The sequence below is a fragment of the Pezoporus flaviventris genome, unplaced genomic scaffold (assembly GCF_033815535.1).
Source record: "Pezoporus flaviventris isolate CSIRO_AGI_PZ_B2104156 unplaced genomic scaffold, CSIRO_AGI_Pfla_v1 ptg000030l, whole genome shotgun sequence".
Lineage (NCBI taxonomy): Eukaryota > Metazoa > Chordata > Aves > Psittaciformes > Psittacidae > Pezoporus > Pezoporus flaviventris.
The window spans coordinates 1,324,925-1,351,376 of NW_026892578.1; the positions used below are offsets into that span (position 1 = coordinate 1,324,925).

The window sequence follows — 26,452 nt, forward strand, 5'->3', positions numbered from 1 at the left end:
CCTCCGGTACTAATGGATTTTTCTCAGCTGGCAAGAAGCACACACTTAATTCCACTAGTTTACAATAATTATAGTAAAAGCCTTCATTAGTTTTAATAGCTCCTTTCAACTTAGCAACTAGAACACTAAAGTACTGTTCTGTTTCTGTGTTACAATACATCTGAGAAAACATACTGCATATTAAGAGTGCTGCGGGAGTTTATCTTTTAAAATATGGATCCATTTGTCACTTTAATACAGATGCTGCTTTGTCAAGAAAAAAAGCTTGTTTTTTATTTTCACACAATTCAAGACAAAATTTCTCTGGGACAAACAGAACTACATAAACAATGTATGCTTTTTATTTCATGCTTTGATTCAGCGGCACAGAAGGTAACAGAGTGATTTTTGATAACTTAAATTGCTTTGTGGTTCTCTGGAAGTGGGAACAAAACAGCATGCAATGAGACACAAAAACACATCATGCTACAAAAAGGGCCACAAACAAGATATAGACTAACACATACCATTTCTTGGATTTTAACCGTGGCGGAGGGTTCCTGGGTATGAGAAAGAGTGCCCTCATGGGATGCATGTCACAAAGAGCTGAAGGAAAGAAAACAAAACCAAACAGAATATACAGATGTTGGCTTAGCTGCTCTTTCAATACCATGGCTTTAGCTTCCGCAACCATTCCCACTATCCTGACCACACATGCAGCAGACACAGAGAGCAACACAGCTAAATGGAATTAGCCCAAAATGACAATTCCACAGCTCAATGTGCCAAGGGTGGTCTCAAAAAGAGAAAGGGATTGAGGCATGGATTAACCTTCAGAATCAACCATGATGGGAACATCTGTGCATGGCCCTCCTCCAAGCCCCAAGTCATCTAACTTACGTTCCAGTCAATAAAATATTGGGAGATGATGATGGCAGAAGGAAAGAATGACACAGTTACTGTTTCATACAAACTTCCCTTCTCTCCCATTATGGACAATGCCTCATTTTTACTATCCAGACTTGAAGATTTTCTTCACTGAGGCCTGACAGTTTTGAAGCATGGGAGGGTTTATATCAAAATAAGGATTCCCCACAGAACTGAAATGTAAACGCATTCCTTTTGTCAAAGTAAGTCACATTTGTTTCAGTAGACACTTAGTGGGAGTCTGGGTTCTCTGCCTTAAGGATTGTTCTGCTCCACAGCAAAGCACTATGGCAGAGCCAACACAGGGAAACGAGAGCAGGAAGAGGCTGCCCAAGAAAAGTCACTAGAAGTGAATCCTCTGGCTTTCACCATCTTCCTATGCTTGACCTCTTTCAGCACAAGTCTCAGCCTGAAAAATCACTGGAGAAAGAGGTAACGTTTTCCACACAAGAGAAATTCAGGAGAAACAGACTGATGTGAAGAGGATTCTGGATTCAGAAATAAGGGGTCACAGCCTTGGCAGAAAAGTCCCTTGGATGCCTGTCGATCCCATCAGACCACCAAGCTTAGAGATGGACTCTTCAGCTGTCATGGGAGAAGGAGGGAGAGCCCACAAGCCAGAGGACAGAACAAGGCAAGAGCTGTTCAGAATTCACACTGGATCCCTGCTTACTTCTCAAATGCCCCTCTTGTGCTTTTAAACAAATTGGGCCCAAGCTCTGCTTTGGTGTGGAAATTAAAAAATATTATTGTTCAATTCCAGGCTTACAAAACCTATGGACACAGCTTCTAATTGAAAGCCATTCAGGTAACCCAATGCACTGAACAAAGCGGTATGGCAAAAAGGAGGTCAAGTGGTAGCTCAAACATTATTAATACAGTGCTGGCTGAGGTGTCTGGGGAGCAGCTCTCACATGGGCATTCATGCAAATGTGCAATTAGGGATTAAAAAAAAAACAAACAAAACCATTACACCTCCTAAAACATGAATCAGAACAAGAGCACTGTGATTGGATTTATAAATTTCACATTAACAACAACAACAAAAAGATCAGGCAGCAGCTGTAATGAAATGTCCATGTTTTAGCTAGGAAAATATCAATACTTCATTTCAACTTGATTATTTCAAAGACAAAGGTTTCAAGCTAGGCTGTTGTGTGGTGGTGGTAGTTGCTTACGTGTAGAAAAAATTAATTAACTCAATCTTAGGTTCCTTAGGCTGTTATTTTTAAATACAGAGCTCCGGCTGCAAGTGAGGGTAGCAAAGGTTCAGTAAGCACTTCCATAAAAATTATCATTAAACGTCAAAACATCATGCCTAATTTCTTTTAAAATCTTTCTACCCTCCTATCTGCTGTCTGCCTTCACATTCAGAAAGAATAAGCACTATTATTCAGAAAATAAGCTATTAGAAATCGTGCATTTTTGGTTTCCAGGTTTCTCTCTCAAAAATACCCCTAAGAACAGAAAAGGACTCTCAAGCAGGGAACATTAAGTTCAACACTTTGTGTTGAAGGCGGATTTATAGTTTGAGTCATGTCACTGAAGATCAACACCACCCACTGACGAGTGGAAACAAAAGGAGAAGCAATGTTAGCATTACCCAGACCGACAGAAAGCCGAGACAGAAACAATTGCTACAGATGCTTTTTTCATTAAGGTCAGTTTTCTCGAGGCCCCACTGCCCCTCTCCCTGGCTAAGGTTTCAGCATCCCAGGCCAGGTCATACAAAAACTGGGACACAACTCCAAAACACAATATACTACCCATAGGAAGGAAGTCTGACACTCGATTAGCTTCCAATATTCCTGCTATAGAAATTAAATTACTCCAGTCTGCACTGTAAGTGCTTAAACACAATCCTATCTTTATCGAAAGCATTGCTATTTATGGGGTTTTATTTTTATATGGCAGGCAAAACCAAAGAGAACAGAAATAAAATGAGGATACTTTTGGAAACCTCAAAACTAGGCTTAGATTACAACCAGCATCTCCCAAGTATATGTTTCAGTCTTAATCAGCCCACTGGAGCAGCATATGTATCACTTACGGGGAGCTCCTTCTGCCATCTCTATGGCTGTAATGCCGCATGACCAAAGGTCACTCTGCATAAAAAGAGAGACACCATATGTTAGTAGGTGGATTTACCCATTCAGACAGTACTATTTACAGAGGCCCTGTAGGTGAGACCGAAACCAAATACCACAGCTATTTAAACAATACAAGCTACATTTTTCTTGTAACAGCATTATACTTCTCATATAATATATATATATATGCAGAAATGCCCATGCGTATCCATACAGAGTATGCAAACAACCCTTTCAAATAACACATGAAAATACTTTCACATTATGACAATGAAAAATATATTTGCCTGAAATCTAACTCTATGAGACAACAGATTTTTCAATATTCCTTTGCTTACAAAGGACTGGACAAGGGCATTGTCAGCATGTGCAAGAGATGCAGTTTGAAAAGCACAAGCTCAACTAGAATTGAAATTGGCCAGAGATGTCAAAAACTACAATAAATGTTGGATTTGATGAGCTTCAATATCTTTTCCAACCTAGCTGATTCTATGATTCAGGTACATAAATAACAAGCAGAAGGAAAATACTGGCCCACTGTTGAACAGGCAAGGTGAATCAGTCACTAATAACACTTTAAAGGCAGAGGTTCTCAGTACTTTCTTCACCTCTGTGTTTATCAGCACTGCTGGGCCCCAGGCCTTGGGAACTAAACTCCAGGCTGATGCAAACACAGATCCACCATCAGTGAAGGAAGAGTTGGTATATGAGCTATTGCTGGAGCTTGACCCCTACACGCAGGTGGGCTCTGACAGTGCCTGTCCAAGAGTGTTAAAAGCTGGCTCATGTCGTTGCAAGGCCACTCTCCCATAATCCTTGAGAAGTTGTGGAGATTGGAGATCATCCCAGAAAACTGGAGGAAAGCAAATGTCACCCCCATCTACCAGAAGGGCTTAAAGGAGGATCCATGAAATCATAGGTCCATCAGTCTTACTTCAGGAAAGTGATGGAGAAGAACCTCCTAGGGGCTATTACAAGTCAAATGAAGCACATGATTAGGAAAAGCCAGCATGGCTACACCAGGGGCAAATCACGCTTTGAGAAACCTGACTGCCTTCTATGACAAAGTAACCTGCTCAGTTGATGTGGGGCAAATGCTGGACACTGTCTACCTGCATTTCTCCAAGGCTTTCTATCCGGTTTCCCACAACCTCCTACTAGAGAAATTGACACATTACGGTCCTGACAAGCGGTCAGTGCGGTTAGTGATGAACTGGCTGCCAGGCTGCATCAAGAACATGGTGGTGAATAGCTCCTTTCCCAGCTTGCAGTCCATCACCAGTGAGGTCTCCCAGGGATCATTACTGAGCCCAGCGCTGTCTGGTACCTTCATAAGTGACCTGCATTATGGGATCAAGTGCACCCCGATGAAGTTTGCCAATAATACCAACTGAGTAGGGAAGTGGACACTTTGAGAGGGAGAGCCACTCTGCAGGTTGACCTGGATAGGCTGGAAGAGTGGGCTAACAAGAACCTTATGAAGTTCAAGAAGGACAAATATAAGGTCTTGCACCTGGATATACACAATTCAGAATTGCAGCACAGCCTGTGATCTCCCTGGCTGGGGAGCAGCTCTTTGGAAAGGGACCTTGGGGTCTTGGTGGACAACAAGCTCTATATACGTGAACAGTGTGCTGCTTTGGCAAAGAAAGCCAACAGGGTGCTGGGTGACATCAAAAAAAGGCATCACCAGCAGAGATAAAGAAGTCTTTATCCCACTCTACTCGGTGTTTGTCAGGCCACACCTGGAATACCGCATTCAGTTTTGGTCCCCGCTATACAAAATTAGATGTGGACAGGCTGACGAGGGTTCAAAGAAGGACCACAAAAATGACCAAAGGTCTGGGAGCCTGCTGTATGAGAAAAGACTGAACGAGCTCAGTTTGTTCAGTCTTGAGAAAAGAAGGCTCAGAGAGACCTTAGCGCCAAGTTCCAGTATTTAAAGACTCCTTTTTACAAGAGTCACATGGAACATGACAAGGGGTAATGGGCACAAGTCACTCTGGGGGAGATTCCAACTAGACACAAGAGGAAAATTTTTCACAATGAGATCAGTCAGCCATTGGAATAATCTCCCCAAGAAAGCTGCTGCTTTCTGAAAGAGAGCTGTTGTTGAGCAGAACAGTCTTCATTTCTGGTCATAATAGTGATGTTTTAAAAAATTACTCAGAACTAATGAGCAAATAAGCTCTTTTACTAGAAGCAGAGAAGTATTCTTCCTTTTCTGATCCAGCAAGGCACTTTCGTCTTGGTCCAATCCAGCCATTTAAGCTAAGCTGCACAGACTCAGATCTTACAAAATCTTTCAACCATGAGGTTTTTGCGGGAGAGAGCCCTACAGGCCCTACCAGAAACAATAAACAGGTGCCTTCAAGAGGCACAGGAAGTTATTTTTCACATCACTACTGCATTAACAAATGCTGAAGAAAGTTATTCTCCTTTACTAGATAATTTAATAGCCACCCTTCCTACCTAATAACTCCATCTGCAAAGATATAAAGCATTATCTTTAGTACAATGTCCTGATGGATGTAAAAAGCGATTAAATCAAGAGAAATAGGATCAATCTGATCAATTTCAGTCAAAAGGTACAAACACACCAATTCAAATAATCTGGTTTTTTTAAATAGACATACACAAACATACAGATAGCTAACAGCACTATCAGTCTCAGCAAATTCCTTTAATTGATATTCAGCTCTAAAAGTCATTGTAAGGCCTTAATCACAGGCTGGTATCTTAGCTGCCCTTGGTTAGAAGCTGGAACAACTGCATTAGTCCAGGATCTTTTTCAGAAGTGTATTTTCACATTTCTTTTTCCCTTGTGCTTTCATTAAAGCTACCTGAGAAGAATTTTTACGATTACAATATGCTTTCACTAGAGAAATTTAACTTCAAATACACATACATAACATTCCTAATGGTGACACATATACCATCAAGCCAATTACGGGCTTTGCTGTAATTGAATCTTCTGTTTGCAGCAAACTACATTAAAAATTATTTGCTGAGAAATGTTGCGATGGATAATTTTTTATCAACATATATATGTACTTTGAAATGAGGAATAGGCACAGTTTAAAGAGGTCCTTCTGTACTTCACTGGCTCTCCAGACGGTGGTTCTATTTAAGGCAACACCTAAAACGCATTCTTCTGGGTTACTGCAATAACTGGGACACAGTCTAACACAATTTAAGGTACAATCATTATACAAATTGAGAACACAAGCATTTCCAGTTAAACTCTTTTTTGCCTTCTCTGAGCACCTACAGCACACTGAAGTCCTATACTCCTTATGTCTCAATGCTATGATAATACAAGTTACAGCAGCTGTTAAAAGGTCACAATTTGACAGTACCCATACCTTGTACTCCTGTAGTAAGAATGTATCTACACAAAACAGTGTTATTCCTACCAAGCATAATAAGTCTCAAAAACTGCTATCATTCAAGGATGTTCATACTGCAACTGCATAGTTTTTGAATGTTAGTTTGTTGGGTTTTTTTTTCCTGTGAACAGGACTCTCTTACTCTGTAATCATACGTAGCATCTGGATTTTCATCACAGGCAATAACTTCTGGAGCCATCCAGTATGGAGTTCCAATAAAAGTGTTTCTCCTGCCAACTGTCCTGTCCAGCTGAGCGCTCACACCGAAATCCACTGCGGGTGGGAAAAGAGTAAAATAAAATAAAATAAGAAGGGAAAAATAATGCAATGATTACTTCTGCAAGGTGAGTTGGAAATAAAACCCTGTGGAAATAAAACCCACATGGGAGAACCATGCTGAGGAGAAATATGACGACTAGTATTGAGGCAACCAAGCCCTTGTGGTTCACATGCAATGTGCCTGGACCACAAGCATCAAGGGACACAGCAGCATGTGACCACCTCTCCTGCACTTCTCACCAGCCTCCCTGTGCAGAAGGCAGCATACAGCTGCAAAAATACTGCCTGGGAGGCTGAGGAAGTGCTAGTCTCTTCCCAAATGGTGAAGTCAAGCACCTTCACCTATACAGACGGAGCTTCTTCCCAGAGGTACCTCTCATGCTATGAGAAAACGATATGCATGAACATACATCCCTTTTGGCTGTCCACCTTTTCTGCTCTGAAACTGGACAGCAAAAATAATCTATTGCTCAGGGAATTGCTCTCTGCTCTAATGCACAGAGCAGAAGGTGAGGCTTATTCAAGAGGTGCTAACTTTAACCACACACACATACACACACAGGTTGCAGAACAGATGCCCATTTCACTACAAGGCGATTACATTACGAGGGTGTTTTCTTCCTGTTCACAACCACAGTGATATACGTCTTTCTGTAACAACAACTGCTTATGCTCTACGAGGGCTGTCTCAGCTTCACTGCATCCATCAGCTGGGTGACACCGACAAACTTGTGTAGATGAGTTCATTGGGAGCAACAGTTTGGGAGCTACTGTGCTCCGCTTTGGACCAAAAGGAGAAAAGCTCTCCTGAGAGCTTCCTCCTCCAGCAGCCAGGACATCTTCCCATGCCTTGTGCTGCAGGAAGGTGTAATACAAAACAGAAGGGATGTGGGCTGGGTGGGAGGGCTTCAGCATGGCTCTATATTTAACCAAAAAAAGGTGGCTAGTTCTGTGTGATACAAACTCAGAAGGTTAAAGTGTGCAGTGACTGGAAGAGACAGATTACGGAGGAAGAAAAAAAGTCCACTTGGAAGGGAAAGAGGAGAAGGCCAGGGATAAGCGTGGTTTTCAGCAGGCATGTCAGAGCTGGAACTGTGTTTTAACTTTGATGCCCCTTGAGAGTGCTGTCCTGATCATATTTTTGTGTCTAGAACCTGAACAGTAGGTGCTATTAAAGCCAAATAGAACAGACACTCCAGTGACTTCCCAAGTCCAGAATAAAGGTAATCAGAATGAACATGAGTCATGCACAGCTTGGTGGGGGAAATAAAATGATCCCCACACTGATTCTGGCATGAAAGCCAATCTCACCTAATGAAATACAGCAACCTGCATTCCATCTTCCTGAAGCAGGAGGAAATACATGCAGGGCCTCAATCCACATAGGAGCAGTGACAGAGCACTCATGCTACAGAACATGTCACAGGGCTTTTAAAAGATGAACTTGATTTAGAAACATGATAAAAGCAAAGACTGAACGAATGAGGAAGTGGACATGCATGTGTACTTACCAAGTTTCACTTCTGCATTCTCTGTTAACAACACATTTTGCCCTTTGATATCCCTGTGTATCACATGATGGGCATGAAGATGTGCCAACCCCTGAATTAAAGAGAAGAAAGGAAGGAGAGGATGTTCAGAATTTGAATTTTTGTTTAGCAACAGGCTACCTATTCCCAGCACCCCCAAATGGGGGTCTTGGGCTCTTGCTCAGTGGTTGGATGCAATGGGACCCACGGGAACCTTTGTAGTAGCACACCACCCGCATAGCTTTTGGTAATGGAGCAGAGACAGAGGCCCCAGGTCACACACAAGCTGTACCTAAACACAGCCCAATATCTGCACTGTGCAAACACCTCTCAGCTGCCACGTGAAGAAAAGTTCAGCTTCCAGAAACACACTGACACTGTAAATGGCATCAGTGTCAGCGTACGTCACTGACAGCCGGCACACACAGGGTCACCCAGAATTTAGTCCAGGGAAGGGGAGTGAAGAAAGAAAGGAGGCAGCATTAACATGCATATATGCACCCCCAAGAAGGGTGTGGAGGGGTGATGGACTGGCAGTTATGCTCGAGGACAAGGGATAACTGATGACAAACAAAGCTCTGCTGCAAAGCTGCAGTTCTGGCCATGAAGCCTGATAACTGTTCCAAAACACATGCAAAAGGAATAAAAAAAAAAAAACAACCTATGAGCTTTCTACTTTCCAAAGGAAACAAAACCTCCTGGCATACGGTGCTTTTTGTTGAGACAGCACCTGGATGCATGCCCCAGAGCGTTAGCCATGTGGAGGGAGGGCTGAGGAAGACATATGTTGCATTTTACTCTCTAATGTAATTGGGAGAACAGGCAACCCTCTTAGCAACTGCCTGTATTTTGGTTTCTCCTCAGCTCTCTGCTTGGAAAATTGTAGTCTCTGGTGGGATCGTCTTGCCTGTTTGTGTTGCCCTCATAGGCTTTTAATGTTTTATGAAAAATAAAGAAATAGAACCTTTACAGCTGCAAGAGGTTAAAGAGTAGTGGTTGCTGTAGAGAAATATTTCCTAACACATGTTCTTCATTAAATGATCATTTACCAGTTTGCCTACATAACCATTGGGCTATTTTCTTTTTTTAAAAGAGTTAATGAGCGTGACAAAAAAGCCCACCATGCTCAGCTCCTCCCCACACATGTCACGAGCAGATCAAGTGAACGGCTCATGTCCCCAAGACCCTTCGCTGGCTGCTAATGTTAAGCGTCGTCTTATTTTTCACAGGAATGCAGGCTTTTCCACAGCTTCATGCAGGATACTTTTTAAAGCCTTGCGCTTCACTGACCCAGCCAGAGAGATAATCATCTGCTCTCTCCAGAGTACCATCTAGCCTTACTGAAAAAACACATATGTGTTTGCAAAGCGCTGGCAGGAGACAGAGGAGCATGTCTCTGTACTCCTGCAGCCCCCAGGCCCCTCCAACTGGGTCGACCCTCACCTCTGTCTTTACCTGCACTGATCCTTGGCACTTTAGCTCATTTTAACTTTCTGTTACACAACCTGTCTCCTCTATGACAAATTCAGTGTCAATTCAGGTTTTGCAATGTCTCATAACAATGTGAGTTTAACATTCCTTCTTTCCAGATATTCCAGTTCCTTCTGGCAAGCAACGAAGGCTTTTTTTGCTAATCTCTCACAGGAATGAGAAAATTGCTTTCACCTAACTCTTCTCTGAGGTAAATAATTTTTTCCTCTTAGTGATCGTTAACTACTTTACATAAGGAGAACCCAGGATGAATGCAACATAGCATGCAATACCTCCAAGGTGACACAGTTCTCAAATTAAGCATAAGAGCAGTCCTGCAGAAGTTAGCTTTCCTTGTATTAAAGCATGCTATCTATTTGATTTTAAATATAACCATCAGTAGGTATTCAACTCTTCTTTCTCCCTCAAAAACAACCAGCCTGAACACCAGCTGGACCCTCCTAGCATTTGGAATTGGAGCAAGAGACCAGAATCATCCATCTCCCTCCCTCACCATCTTAGAAATTGCCAAGGCAGAGCAAACGTGCAACACAGACCACAGCAACACTGATTTATGCAAGAGCCAGTGGCAGTTTCCTTTAACATAAAGCTCTTCAGAACTTCATTTATGATGAGGCAACTGAACAAACATACTGTGTAGTGGTCTGGGTAGGAGGCAATTTGTTTTACAAAGAAGCACGAGGAAAACCATACCAGATTTACTTAGTGCAGCAAACAAATGACAATTCAAAAAGCACTTAAAAGTCTACCAACTGGAAATCAAATGCGAAGAGTAACCAGTTAAAGCTTCAGTTATAAAAAACTGGTAAGTGGCAACCCTCTTCCTGAGAAACTTTTACAGTGCCGTCTGCTAGCACTATACAGTGCACAGCCATGTACAATGTAGCTACTTGCCCTAGATAGACTGCAGGAATCCACAGTATGAGAGCTCAAGACAGTACAGAAACCCTGACTGCTGGCCTGCGCCAACAACCCCCTTCCTCCACAGACTTGATTAGGAGCAGTGATTTATGGCTGAAAGCACATTTGGAAAAGACCATTCCACATCCTATTGTCTTACGATGCTGTTACAACCTTAAGCTTCCCAAAACCAGTGTCTTATGGCAGCTGTTTCACAGCTTCTACAATAGGTAAGGTCACTGGTTCTTCCCCTTGACCCCTCTTGACTAAAAATTGCTATTTTCTGCAAGGCTGCTGTTACAATATAGTACAACTCACACAGAGTTAAAGGATGTGGAGCAGACATCTATCTGCTCCCCAGTACTCTCCCAGCTAACGGGATTGATCAGAAACAGCTTCTTCAGAACCTCAAGCTAGGCTACATCTCTGTAAGAGTGTTTCTGTGTTTTCAAGTGGAGCAGATTATTTTCCTTACCCGGAGAATCTCTCTGGAGATATATGCTATCCAGTCTTCTTTCAGAGTATTCCCTTTCGTGTTCTTCACAAGGTCTGTGATAGAGCCGGCCCCACAAAACTCCATAACAAGCTGCAAAACAAACAACAGCATGCAATCAACATTAAACACAGTTCCCAGCTGTCTAGTGAAGCAAAATGATCAGGTTGCACCACTGATTTGGGAAACCCTCATGAAGCAGCGAGTATCATTTATTTTACCTCTCTGCCTGGAAAACAGATTCAAACCCATGTCTCCAGTGTGTGTCAGACATATATGGAATATGTCTCACATTAGTTACCACATTTTCAAGGACTGATTTAATCACTGTAATTTAATGCTGGGAATCTGGATTTGCTCAGCTATGCAAAATGCATTAGCAGCAACAGCAGTAAGAGCACATCCAATGCTGAAGGAATAAAACTGATCACACCATTGCAACACATCTTATTCTTTAACTCACATTTATTTATGGAAGAACATACACTGATGTCTATACCCTGCCATTTCAAGCCCAAACTTCAATACTCTAGAGGGTGTAGATGAAGTGGGATGACAAACGTAATGGGTACAATTCTCAAGTGCAGCCTTTTTTTTTTAACAGCCACACATTCTTACTGCTCAGTTCATCTGCCTTGCTCCCAAGAAACACATTACTATCCATCTGGGAAACAGGGGGGAAAGTTACTTAAAGAGCAAATCCATTGCTAATAGCAATGAATCTTGGTTCAGCCATCCTCTTAAGGATGCATGATTAGCCTATGTGATTCAGCTATCTATGCGTTCAGGCAAGCACCAAATTCTATTAGTTTGTCTTTCCATAATGTGATACATCTGTCATCCTCAAACTATATCCAAAAGGGAAAAAATTATGAACATGCTTGAGAAATATCTGCTTACCCACAGTTGGTCATCATGTCCTGGAGGACTCTTCTTAATGAAAGCACCATAGTAAGTTGCAATATTTCTATGATGAGAATATTTCTTTAGCATATTAATCTCCAGTTTGATTTCTTCTTCTTCGTCCTTTAGGAGAAAAAGAATAAACCACAAAAAACATGTTTAACACACCACATGCATTATTCCTCTTTTCTTTCACAACAGCAGATTTTTTTAAAGTTCAGTTTATACCAGCATCATGCTCAGCAGACATTCATCAAAATCCTGTTTATTGAGATGGTCTAAAACAGACCTTTACTTTCCCAAGTTTTTAATAGTGAAAAAAAAGCAATGAAGGATGCACTAGAGTTCATACAATAATGGAGCAAGACAGGATCTGTTTAAAACCCCTGTGCTTGTAATACCTTAAGCAAATATATAGCTATCAGGCTTTTATTCTACGTAACCCAGAGAACTAGGAAACCGGAAAAATCTGTGAATTTACGATAGAGGAACATTATTTGCATCTTCCTCATTTTTTTCTCCTTGGATTTTTAAAATTGCAACCACTTCTATTTAAAAGCCAGAACAGTGCCTTAATGCAGCTGGACACCAAAGCACGCCCTCTGAGTAGAATCCCCCCACGGTGGGGACCGCAGGGTCCCCCCTTGGTGCCCACATGAGGCTGACACAGGAAAGCAGAGGTGGACATCAGGAATTCCCCTCCCTGCGTGGACAAGGCATTCGCCTCGTGCACGTTTCCTCCTCCTGAATCTGCCTCCATGGAGGAAGAGCAAGTGCATCAGGAAGAGAGGGCCAGGAGCCAGGGCAGTAAACAGGATGCTGGGACACAAAGGCAGAGGAAGGATTTCCCCAGGCTCCCCCCACCTCAGAGAGGTGCCAAGCAGAGAGCAGCTTGGGTGAAAGGAGGTCACCCCTTCAAAGGGCTGAAATGGGCAACACTATGCAACCGCTCCTTAAAAACACCCAAAACAATCCAGTTTTGAAGTGACGGTAGGATGTGTTGCATGGAAGGATCCACAAATGCTTTGAGGTGATGTCTAAACAGGCTGCCAGTGGATACCAAATAAGTCAACACCATTGTACCCTCAGTGCTCTCACCACACCTAGACAGCGGGAGCCTTCACCTAGCACCTCTTAAGGCAATGAATGAAAAGGCAGCTGGGGTTACCCCTTCAGGCACAACCTTTATTCGCCCCACAGTTTTCTAGCCTTGGATATCCAGGGGAAAAATGTCTAACTTAAACTGATTCCAGGAAGAAACCGACACCCCTGTTCCCTAGGGTTGCTGGCTGATGGAAAGGGTAGCATCAATATTTTGATTATCCTGTAATGTCAAAGCTGATTACATGAGAAAATTTTAAGCCTTAAACTTCCTTGCAATTTGTTACCACGCTAGCAATCAAATATCCTATTCATGACTTATGCAGATGTTAATACTAAGTACATGTTAACTATTTATATACACTAGTAGCCCTGGCTTTATCAGAAGAAAAAACGCTATGCTAAAAAGCAAACAGTTATTTCACATACACTAACAGTGGGATGCAGTGCTTACTCATAAATTATTATGAGATAATTCCCAAAATGCAACAGGGATGACCTATTCTTAAATCTTCTCACGACGCATCTTTAAGTAAAATACGGTGTATTTCTGGAACACTGAACAAAATAGTAAAATAGTCTTGTAAAACAAAGTTCCCAGTGAACAGCAGCCCTGGGAGAAAGCGTTAATCAGAACAGCTTTTTGAGCCAAAAACTAACTCAGTGCTTCCTCAGCTGCTTCTGGTGTCCTTGTTTTTGTGTGATTCTGTTATTTATTTAGACCATATGAATACATGCTTATGCTCAAAACTACCACACTGAACTCTGAATTTAGGCAAAAAAAAAAAACAAACCAACAACTGTAAGGGAAGCTTTATTAAAATTACTGGTTTGAGACCTAATTGCTGATGGGTTAATATGGATAATTGGATTAATCTGCTACTTTGTACTGAGATTTTCATATGAAAATGACTTCCTACCCTCAGCACATGAACACAATAGCATTTACAATACAATGGGCAGGATGTCCTAAAGGTTCTTCATGTTTACGTATTGTAGTAACAGTCAAAATGGCAATGCTTAGACAGGATCTATTTCTGAAAAATAAGATAATAAAACAAGCACTCCCCCAAAAAACCCCAAACAACAACAAAAAAAGGTGCACACAGACCCAGAAGACTGCAGGCAGTTACTGCTCTTCCAGTTTCTCCTTGTTGCTGTGTCAAAGCACCCGCTCAGTGGCCTGCAGCAACCCGAAGAATATCCCTTAACGAAAGCTAATAATGGCTCCAAACTCCTATTTCAGCTGTCATTGAGCATTTGTTCACAACACAAACAGCATTTCACCTACAGTTCAAGCCAGTCCAAATTCCAGGTTACAAAAATAAATGGACTCAGTAATTCTTGCCAGGCCTTTGGAGGATGCCACTTACTTAGTGTGGATCGATATCTCCCTGGCACTGAGTCCTGAAGACTTTCTGGCGACAGGAACTATCATGAGGATTAATCAGCATGGAGAAAGTCTGCAGTACCACTGAGGTACGACAACTGGTGTAAAATTAAAAGAAAAGAAAAGAAATAAAAAAAAAATAAAATAAAGGTGACCAGACCAAAAACTGTTCTGTTACAGATTCAGGAACAGCTTTTTTTCCAGGATCCAACTGATTTCATCCTGATGCGGACATCTGAAAGAGACCAAACAATGCGCGCCCTACCGGCGTTTATTTCTCCCCCACTAACTACAAAAGGAGGATGAGGTCATTAGCCAAGATCCAGACACCAATCCTGCAGATGTCTCGCATAGGGTGAGATGAATCCCACCCAAAAATCTCACCAGATAAGACCATTTCTGCACAGGTCTCCTTATGGACACATGTGCCGCTTCGAGGACAGGCTGCAGCCTGTATGTAGCAGGGATCCTACTGTGCAGGAATCCTACTGTGCAGGAGGGAGATGTGTTGGTGGCCACCCTGGGACTTGGGCATGTGAGCCAGCATCAGAGACAGAAGGTCCCTCACCATCTCCTGACAACACACACCCTGCACTACCATTAACAGTCCCTCCTTTTGCAGAGGTGCCAGGATCACAAAAGGAGAAAATTAAAACCGACTGAGGCGAGAGACTGTCATTCTCATGAAGTAATACAAAAGTACATCCTTTCTTCTTGGAGGAGAGAGGCAGCTGGTGAGCCCTTCCTAGTGATTTTATGCAGCTGGCATCAATTACCACTTTAAGCCATTATCTGTGGATACAAACTCCCACTGAAACCTTCTTTGTCTGGCCTGTGATGGGGCTGGTGTAAGTGTTTCATGCTTATACATTCACTATCTGTTTGTGACAGCACGTCTGATTACCAGTAATTTCTGCAGTAAGCTATACTTTTGCAAGACTCACGTGGTTAAATCAAGCTTCAAGCGGCTTTCCTCTCCCATTCCGTGCCTTTCCCTTCAGAGACTAAATGGATTTGTCAGCATCTCTAGGGATTTCTAACCGCAATGCTGTTTATCAAAACAACTTTGCCTGTAAGACTAAAAACTGCACACAAAGCCCGCACAGAAACCAGCCTGTGTACACGGAGATTGTTTCTAACCATTTGAATTAGCACATTAAAAATAAAACCAGGCATGTTACCTCTCAGCTTGCCACCGAGCGGCACCCCATCAGCTCACTTACAGCTATAGCACAAAATCCCAGCTCCTCTTGCTCTTCCATTCATCACTGCACGCTAAATATCGGATTATTTTTCCTGCATGTAGATGGCAACTTAATGATCTGTCATTTCCATTACATCGCCATTTAAAAAAACTGCAATGATTTAAGTATCTGAATGATTTAAATATCTGACCATTATTGCCACTGGAGGAACTCCCAGAGAAAAGCTACTAGAGTGGATCCATGTAAGGAATATTAATCTGAACAACTCAATGATAATATGTCAGGCCGTTTTCCAAAGGTAACCCCCCTGCATCATTATTGCAAGAAAATCCTGCTTGCTTGTACAAATTCTTAGAAGATGAGGAATTCAGAAGGACTTCTGCTGGTGGTAGGGAGGAAGAAGAAGGGAACTATAGCATCAGAAGTGCCAGAAGCAGGGAAGACACAACCAAAGGAAAAGAAAAATTACTTCATGCCTGCCCTTAATCTACTTCCCCAAATATTATTGTCTAGTGCCTCAGAAGACCAAGCAAAAGAGTCCTGACCTGCCGCAGCACCGCAACTGGTATGAGACCCCAACAAGAATCTGTCTCTCAGAAACACACATGGGGAGTAAGAGAGGGAATAACACTGTTTCCCCAAGCTTTACATTATTTGAGGAGGTAAATTATTTGAGGAGGTAAATTATTTGAGGAGGTAAATTCAAAATAAACAAATAAATAAAAATAATCCCTCAAGGGATGGCACAGCTCAGGGAGGAGAAACTCAGAACCATTTCAGAAGCTTCTATTTACCCTAGTACTATGATGATGGGAAACATGAATGAGAAAAGACAACCAAGCAAGGATAAAGCAAGACAATGTTCCATGATGAAGGTAAGAGCAATTTTACCTATCCCACCAGACGATTTCTATGCTGCCCTATATCAGTCTGTATAAGCACACAAATCGGCCCTTTCAGCAACTTCCCGATTTAAGAAATGAAATGGTGACAAATCTCAGCTGTCCCTCCACAAACACATCCAGTCATTTTAAGCTACAACCAAGTGCCTCCAGAATTAACACCACTCCCCAACAGTGAAAAGCCAAACACACAGGCAAAGGGAGATGAAGAAAGGAAAGCCTCCAAGTCTCCTTTCCTTTGCTTTCCAAATGCTGCTCACAAACTTCTGCCTGCCTAGTACCCAGGGAGCTGCACTGCCTGGAGAACAGCAGCTGGCACTGCTGTGCCTGGGGTCTCAGAGTAAGCTGAGCTTCTGAGGATCACAAGCTCCAGTGATGACTAACAGAATTCAGGAATCTTTAAATCATGGGAGAGTTGAAATTTATGAGGAGGGGCAGGCAACAGCCTCAGCCCAGTGCTGGGAAGGGAAGGGGACTACTAACCCACAGATACCCAGAGTGGTGGAAATTAAGTTTGCCTTCAGAGGCAGCAAAATGATGATGACTTGGCCCTTCTTTCACTGTCTCCCCCTGACATGCAAGCTCGAGAAAAACAGGAGAAACCCACAAGAAATCCAGCTCATTTTCCTTTCTGCTCCCTCTCACTTTCAATTTCTGTTCTCCACCTACATTTAGAAAAAAAAAAAACATCCTAAATGGCACATAACACAACCAAAAAATCTCCCCGGGTAAATCATGACACCAACATTTACAAACCACCACTCTGCTTGTGTGTCACATCCTCCCTTCTCCCCCCTCCTGCAGCCCAGACCTGGCCGGCATCCATTCAGAGCAGAATATGTCTAGGCCACGGAAAGTCTGAATAGTGCCTAGCACAATAGGTGACCTTTTCTGGTGCTGGAATCCATAATATATACACTCATTAATAAAGTTCTCACACACGAGGGAGATGTTTTGGCGAGAAGACCTGGGGCAGTACTGCACACAGAACTGGGAGCTGTGGTGCTGCTTCCAAACCAGGAAAGAGATTTTAGTTTTGGGAAGAACCTAACCACATCAGCAATGAGACACTAAGCACCAGGCAAGTCCTTGCCAGTGACTGTCAAGGTAGGAAGCTGGTGTAAAGCAGAGCAGCTTGAAGAACAGAGAGATCAGTGTGGAGAAATGCGATCCTCTCCAGTGTTACAATGGAGTGCTGGAATTGGGAAGATGACATAAAATATTTCTTAAAAAATAATAGCAAACACAGGCTTCTTGGGAGGGAAAAAAACTGTTTAAAAAGACTTTAATCAAGGCGTGCAGTAAACATTTAACTAGTCCTTATACAGTCCCTCCTAAATCTTAACATACAAGGCCTCCAACTTTCTTATTACATCCCGTCTTTCTTCAGAGTCTTTTATGAAGCCTTTGAGCTTTGTTACCCTGAAGCTAAAGACCTCATTCAACTTTATTTCCCTTCTGTCTCTCTCCTCCATTACCATCTCGCCACCAGCACTCACTTGCCCTGTCCACATCATGTGCAAGGTCTCCCTTTCACAGACCCCTTACCCATAAGACTATTCCCACCCATCAACATGGTCATTTCTCTGCACCGTCTGTCAAGTCCTTTCCAAACTCGCACTTCTGAAGAAGGCTTCTGGATTGTTCTCCCTCAAGAAAATGCATCCATCATGCCACACACTCAGTGCCAATGAAGGAGCACTAAACATCCATCAAGCAGCAGCATGTATGGTGAGCACTGGCCCACCATCACTCCATGTGGATGCCTCTCAGACTTTGCCCCTTGTCTACCCATGCAGAGCAAGCCCTTCATGGGCTTTACCATCTGCAAGCTTTCTGGAGCCCACCTCATCACTGCAAGCTGCCCAACAGCCTCCAAGCCGCTTCCGCTGCCGGCACAGAGCCACGCTGCCAGAAGCAGCAGACTGGCAGTGATGCACTGATTGCAGAACATGGCTGTGACGCTTTTTCAATGGTCACAAAAAAACCCTAGTTTCGTGAGAACTGGCTGGCAGAACAGTGCTGCCCTTATGACCACGTTTGGTTACCTTCAGTGGCAAGATTTCATCAAGCAGGTTAGAAACACACTCCCCAACACACGCGAAGAACAGAGGCTGCTTTATTTCTCACTGGCACAACACCCTCTGTACTACATGCTAAAGGCACCATCTGAAACAAGAGAGAAAACGAGCCAAATTGTTCGCAACAGTGCCATCTCTGAGACTGCAGCCATAAAGCAACAATCAAATTAGAGCAGACTAAAAAGCAAGACTAAAAAGGAAGACGGATGGCTTAGCTCTTAAGCAGGGTCCCAGCGCTGCCTGAAGGAGCCTGTGTAGCACCATTGTGCAAGCACAGAAGATGGAATCACGTGCAGGCAGGAAGAAGCCAAAAGCCATGCACAGACAATACTTCTCTGTTGTCTTCCCCCAAACCACCTCCTGTGCCAATCACTTCGACAACAGTATTTTCTTTCTAGCCTGACCTGCTCCCGGTGCCTTCGCTAGTCACTGAATGAGCTGCACTGAAGGCACAGAGCCTGCACTGCTGCTGACCTCCCCCAGTAAAACCCCAGGATGCCATGGGCTTTTCCTAAGACAACCAAGAGACAAACCTGAGGGTAAATCCTTTCAACTGTCTCCAAGGCTAGCCCCTTGATTCTGGTCATGATTACTTCAAAGAGGTTCCTGCTCAGACTGCATGTTTATCCTAGCTATACAATTCAACTGTCCATCCTCATCAAGCCTCAATTACTTAAAAGTTATGCAACAAGCTAGCCTTGTACTGACATCTTCAGAGCTCTCATAAAAGAGGAAAAGTTTAGTACCCTGCTTCCATTACTATTATTCATACTAAAACTGCCTGTTGTTATACATAATTCTATATCCAGTGTCAGGGCCTTTTTTTTGTGATCAGAACAAGCCCTTGCTAGCAGAAATGAAAAATAAGCCTGTGTGTGAACAAAAAGAAATTAAAACAATTTCCTTTACGGAAAGCTCCATGCTCAAACAAGAGGAGATGTAGATGCTGGGGAGAAAGCAGGCTCTAAGCACAAATGCAGCAAGTTGCACATCTTTTCTACTTCCAATCTCACTGTGCATTTGATGCCAAGGAAAACAGCACCTTTGGGGGCAACAGAGCCAGGGGAGGTGTTTGCCCATTGCTTGGCCCCTGCTCTCCCCAGGCAGCATGAAGCTCTGCCATTCCCACCTGGAGGGCAGATCTCCTCAAAACGGGTCCCTCCCGGCATGCGTAGTCCAGACACTGCTGGGACGCAGTTTGCACCTGGGAGACGGAAAAGGATCCTGAGTCCTGCAGGTTTGATGCAGCTGGAGAGATTCAACAAGAAACTACAGTTCTAGTTTGAAACTAAGCTTTGTCTTTGAGCAGGGTGAGGCAGAAAGCAAGCATCTGAGACAGGAGAGAAAACAAAAGGCTGGAATGACTAAAAGTGGATTTCCTATCTACCAAATGCCACACAAAAGGTATGTTAGCAGAAATTTAAGCCAGGAAGGTAAAATATATTAAAAAACAGCAGTTCGGGCATAACATGAATGTTCTACTATGCACATCATTAAAACCTACGATCACACAAAAACACTGATTCCCTTAGAGGGCAGATTCAGTAGACAGCCTCACAGCCACAGTGACCAACAAGACTGTAAATGAAGAATCCCTCTTACATTTTGTGCATTGAATGAAACCCAAACGCTAAAAATCAAGTCAAATACCCCAATACTTCATGATCACGAACCCAAATGCTGTAACCACAAACACCCAAACAGGAACAGAACAAAGGAAAGGAAGGAAAGATAACCCCACTTTGGCATTTCCTCAGGGCTGTTTCATATAGGATCCTTTATTAAAAAGAGATGGGGCTGGAGAAGTAGCTGACGAAAGAAAATCAGAAGCTCCATGACATGCTGCCATTTCTTCACCTGACAGTGACGGAGAGCTTGGCACATCTTCATTTGTAATATTATTTGGGCCAAAAGCAAACACACAGATTTGTGAACCAGAGCGAGCAGACTGGCAGTGGTGCTCCAAAACTAATCATATATTAAAAATCAAATTAAAAACAAAAATATGGCGGAGCACAAATGAGCACCACCACAGTTACCAGCACTCCGCAGCTGGCAGCCACAAAGCAAGTACCTCACACTTCCAGCAGGCACAGGCCCACCAGTGACCTTTACCTTTCTATGGGAAAAGACCCACCTCAGGCCTGTTCCCTTATGGACATCTTTCACAGAATCACAGAATGGTTTGGGTTGGAAGGGACCTTAAGGCTCATCCAGTTCCAACCCCCCCTGCCATGGACAGGGACACTTTCCACCAGAGCAGATTGCTCAAAGCCCCATCCAGCCTGGCCTTGAACACTGCCAGGGATGGGGCAGCCACAGCTTCTCTGGGCAACCTGTGCCAGGGCCTCACCACCCTCAGAGTGCACAGTGAAGAATTTCTTCCTAACATTTAATCTAAATCTCCCTCTGTCAGTTCAAAGCCATTCCCCCTTGTCCTGTCACTACAAGCCCTTGCAAAAAGCCCCTCTCAGATTTCTTACAGGCCCCTTTTAGGGACTGGAAGATTGTTTTAAGGTCGCCCCAGAGCCTTCCCTTCTCCAGGCTGAACAATCCCAACTCTCTCAGCGAGAGATGTTCCAGCCCTTTGTGAACATTTCCCCCAACAGAAATTGTGGGTGCCCAGGGCAGCTACACTCCAGGCTTCAGCACTATCGACATGTGACTAAAATTAAGCAGAATGAATTCGGGCTTTGGGCACCGGGAGCATCAACAGTTAAGGCCAGCAAGCAACCAGTGGAAGACTACAAGTTTTACTACGGACTTTGGCTTCTGAACCCAAATCCACTGGTAGGTGGAAGAACAACTTTGTAATACATTGCTACTCCCTCAGCTGTCCACATTCCCTAAATCTTCCAGGCTTTAATTAAGCAAACCCTCCTCATTAAGATGCTGTGATCGCTGCAGTTTTTCTTTCCAAATATTTAAAACTCCGTCTGCAACACTAACAAAGCCCTGCATTTTGTCAGAAAATGAGTACCAAGAAAGCCCTGAAAACAAAATCACTTCATTTTCTTTTGCAGCCCACCAATCCACTTCTATAAGGTGACATATTTCACACAGCCCATTACTAAGAAGAAACAGACTTAACACTTTCTTTGTGGTGTGCCTCTGTCTGAGGTACACCTGCCAGATGAAACGACATCTAACCCATCACACCCCCAAACATGGAAGGTAATATGCTGGCTTATGAGCTAATACCCATGTTTAACACTCCTTGTACATGCTGCCCATAACCTACGCTCTGTTTAACACCCACAAAAGGAAAACTTCAAATTTGGGGCTATGTTACAGCCTCCAAAAAAACCTCCTTGTAAGCAAGGACTAGTGTGAGATCATGATCTGACTTATTCAACACAAGGTTTCTTTTGTGCAGCAGCCAAAATATGTAAATTACCCAGGAATAAAAGGAATCGTCCGATCTGTACATGTGTCTTACAAACATGACTGAATGACACAGTGCGAGTGCACAAGTCCTTACAAGTTTTAATTTCAGATAATCTTTGCCTAAAGGTTAAACACTTTAGCTTCTCTGGTCCAATACTAGTCATTGCTCAACCTCTGCCGGTAAGCTGCAACCTTCTTCCCTGCCTTACGCAGAGAAAGTACTGCGAATGCAAAACACTGGGCATGAACAGGGAGGACCCAAGAGGTTCAAAGGCCCTTTCCTCTCACCAGATGAGGGGTGGAAGGGATTGCAAATAAAGCTGCAATACCAGCCCACTGTCATGTGTTCGGGAAGCAGGCTGAATATATACTGTCTGTGCAGACTGTGGATGGCTGGGGTGAGCAGAAGAGATCTGACCAACCCTCCAGGCTCATAAAATTCCATTTTCAACTGTAAAAATACCCCCCAAAATACCTTTATTTTTCTTCACTGGCATCACAAGTAAACACTGTCTCAAAAGCAAGCAAGAGGAGGCTTGTTCCTTCTCCCTTTGCCACCATCTTCACCTTCTCCTCCTTCTCTCTCTGGCTTGGTGAGAACTGCTCCTCCCAGCAGCAACAGAGGAGAGGATTAACATCAGGTTGGCAGATGTGAGACAGTCAGCCCTACGCACCCCCACTGACATAACCCTGTTCAAGCCCTCCAACCACCTGCTTCTTCCTGGGGAGGAATGAGCTCCTTCTGCAAAGGGCAAACCTAGGCCCATGACGGATGCCAGATCAGACCCAGGCTCCTCCACGCTCTTCTGCAGCACTCCTGAAACCTACAACCCAACAGCAGCTTTGGGGGTGAATAAGTGCCACCAACCTCAGCTACTCTGTAGGAATAAACAGAAAAGAAGTAACTTGAAATATATGGACTGAGAGGAGCTTTGCTGGAGCACAGACCTCTCTTAAACTTACTTGTTCACATGAGTTCCACACTTGTAACTCTAAGGATTTTCAAAGCAGAAATGGAATACAGATACTGTATTTTACCTCTAAAATAAAATACACTGGCACTCAGAAATACAGCTCTTTTTTAAAAGGGAAATCCATTATGGAGTGATTTACAACTGACTGACAAGATGATGATGATGACTCTGTAATTATCAGGTCCAATCACTCCAATTACAATTTACCAGCAGACACACAAACTATTTGATTCACAGCTAACATTTTCTTCAGCACACACTAGGTCTTTCTTAAAACAAGAGGGGAGACAGACAGCCTCTATCAGTAACAGACAAACACAGCTGCTGACGAGAGGAATTCAGGGATGTCTGCGAGGGGCAAATTTCCCTTTGTGTTTGTGCCAAACCCTTCCGGAGGACAGATGACAACCAGGGCTGCAACCAAAAAGGCTTTTCCTTTGCTTTCAGACAGGAACAGCTGTTACACAGGTACAAGGGTATGGCCACATCTGGGCACCTGTGATAAGCAAGTTCTTCATCAAATCAGTTGCTGAGATTTTGATTTTCTTTGGTAGATTAATGCTGACTTATGCACAGCATTTAAAATAGTCCTGCACTGCCAAAGCTTTATAAAGGCTGTGCACTTTAGTGTACAAGTAAGTGCACTTGGCATTATGCCACTATGTACAAAATCATTTTCATGCAGCTGCCAGCAGAAGGGAACTATATTCTTGGACCAGATGTTTTTGTTGCCGGCGCTGCCAAGCACGCCTGGAAACCTCACAGCTGAGCAGTGCTGAAGGAGTGAATTAACAATGAACAGAGCCACAAGATGCTCATGTCCATCTATCAGATAGGGCGTCACAGTCCCCTCTCTCCATTCTTCCCCTCTCTGAGCAAGGAAGCTGCTGATAGCCAGCTAATTATTTACCTGCCTGAGAAGAAAAGGCCTTCTGCCCCCATCAGGATAAAGAAAAGCAACAAATACTTTACAGAAAATATTACACCCCAGCTACATGCACCCTAGCAGGGCAGGTGACAAAGAGACCATGATTAACAGCCAAGAAAATAGGACTGGAAAAAAATCTAAATGGTCCTAATAGTACAGTATGTGTTTGCTTTCACTGCTGGGCTGTGAACAGCCTTGCATTTATTAAACAGCATTTCACCTCAAAAATCACAGTGTCATGGCATCTCACTCTCCAGTTAAAGAATAACAGCTCAGATCCCAGCACAAGTCTCTCACTCTTTGAACTGAAACCCTGAGAGCACTGGCAGGATTTTAGGGATGTAAATCCAATTCCCAACCCCAACACCAGCTCCTGGTCGGTCTCAGCTGCTCTTTGTCCTGATGCCTCCATGCTGCAAAGCAGGGGCCCTAGCCAACCCTAACCTGCCAGGCTTTGCCTTGCCTTCCCCAGCTGCACCATGACCAGCAGAGGGGACCTACGGGGCTACAGGGTAGAAATAATAAATCACAGAACCGTTTGGACTGGAAGGGACCTTAAAGATCACCTAGTTCCAACACCCCCACCATGGGAAGGGACACCTTCTGCTAGACCAGGTTGCTCAAAGCCCTGTCCAACCTCCCCAGGGCCGCGAAGGGCAATGCCACTCCTTCACGTCTGTGGTGAGGGGGTCACTTTTTGCTTATTCCACTCGCTGGGCATTGCATGTGGTCAAAGCGAAACGTGGCAGAAAGAGGACATGTATGCGTGTTGTGAGCTTTCTGGAACTGCTTCAGGGACTCTTTTCTCAGACAGGCACAGCCTACTCCTGTACTGCAAGCAGCTGTTGAAAAGCAACACTCGGCAATTTGACTGTAAAATAAACACAGTCATAAAGCGTTCCACTGAAATCCTCTTATATAGGAATAATCTCATCTCCCTCACAACAAGCATCATTTTGGTTTCCCAGCCACCAGTTACCACCCCATCTCCTGTCCCAAACATGGCCCCAGCCCACCTCAAAACACCCACCAGCCAACATCTGCATGGGAGTTGTGCCCACCTTGAACACCCGGAGCAGTGTCTTCAAAGATAAATTCTACAGTTACATGTTTTAAAAAAGACCAGATGGCCTCTCTTGGCCAGATAAATAAATGGTTGCCTTCTCAGGGACTTCTCCCTTAAAACAAAAGTAATGCTATCGCTACAAGGTCTCAAAGGAAGATGATTCATGAGCAGGAAAAGGCCTGTAATTCTGTGCTTAGGGTATTCATCCAAATAGATACTACAAGTTTTTACTATGTTCGTCCCATAACATGATGAAGTGACAGTCTGAAAAAAATCTTCTCTTAATCACACTGATTTGAAACTAAACAAAGAGCAATTAGCCCTGCCAAAGCATGGGGGCTGAAGGGAAGGGGGGGCATTTATATCTGAAGGAAGAAACCTGGATTGTTTGGAGAACTCCAAAATTCAGGGGGATGCGGTTTAAGGATTTGCTTAGAGCAGAGCTGTGTGACAATGAAGCCATACACAAAGGGACAGGCTGCAGAAACCCTGGCAGCTACAGCTCCACCACCAAGGCAAGGACCCGCTGGTTGGTTTGGAAACATTACTAAGCAGCATGGAAGCAGCAGAAATCCCACACACAGCAAATCGGACTTCTCCAATAGCTGGAGAGAGGCAGCTAAGTGAAAGACCATGTGTTGCGGAGGTCAGCTTCTGCCAGACTACAGGCATCTGAACAAAGCCCATCACGGCTGGAGGCTCCTCTCCTGCGGTTTCCTGCAGCCTCACCCCTCCAACAAGCACATGGAGAAATCCCAAAGCCAGTCAAAAAGGAAAGCCTCAGAAATTGCTGGTTAAATTGGCTAAGCTTGTCTTTGCTGCTTTACTAACAAATGACGCTCTGCTAGGAAAAGCCTTTGGCTGTACTCTGGCTGGCATGAATTAAAAAGCGAGGGGCAGTGGATGCAGAATAGGAAAAAGAAGAACAGGGAGGCTATTATACAGATAGCAAACAGAATAATTAAAAAAAAAAGGCAAGTTCTAAGGTTGCGGGTGCTTTTTCTTTCTTAGAAGTCACCCCAAAGCAGCTCCACCTGTAGTCTCTGAGATTCTGGGGGTTTCTGCCAAAGTGATCAGTAGCAAAGAGTTAGCATTTGTCTTTGAATCGCAGCCATTATGTGCTCCAGCGTTCCCACACGATGGAGAGAAACTGGAGGCGCTCACAATTCTCCTTGGGCTAACGCCGAGCTGCTGATCCAAAGTGCAAGGGATGACAGCAGTGCATGTGCACTGCTGCATATAAAGGCAAGGCACGGTGGAAGAAACGGACATTGCTGCTTTTCATGACCTATAAAACTTCTCCACTGAAAGCAGGCTTGGCTGAAGGCAGCTCTCTAACTCACTGGGAAATCTTTTCAAAGCAAGACATCCAGCTAAGGTTGTCTTTCATACAATAGAGCCCTTATTCCCTCGCGCCTTTGGTTCATGAGCAGACATT

General features: G+C 43.6%; 1 protein-coding gene across 9 annotated transcripts in view; it reads right to left on the reverse strand.

Moving 5' to 3' along the window:
* Positions 1-26,452, reverse strand: part of MAP4K4 (mitogen-activated protein kinase kinase kinase kinase 4) — a 165,090-nt gene that overhangs the window by 49,751 nt on the left and 88,887 nt on the right. For all 9 annotated transcript variants that reach the window (XM_061459638.1, XM_061459639.1, XM_061459642.1 and 6 more), the window contains exons 4-9: positions 11,978-12,103; positions 11,060-11,170; positions 8,176-8,266; positions 6,528-6,658; positions 2,957-3,011; positions 507-585 (exon numbers count right to left, since the gene is read on the reverse strand). In XM_061459638.1, coding sequence (XP_061315622.1) covers positions 507-585; positions 2,957-3,011; positions 6,528-6,658; positions 8,176-8,266; positions 11,060-11,170; positions 11,978-12,103 — 593 coding nt within the window. The remainder of the gene's footprint in view (positions 1-506; positions 586-2,956; positions 3,012-6,527; positions 6,659-8,175; positions 8,267-11,059; positions 11,171-11,977; positions 12,104-26,452) is intronic.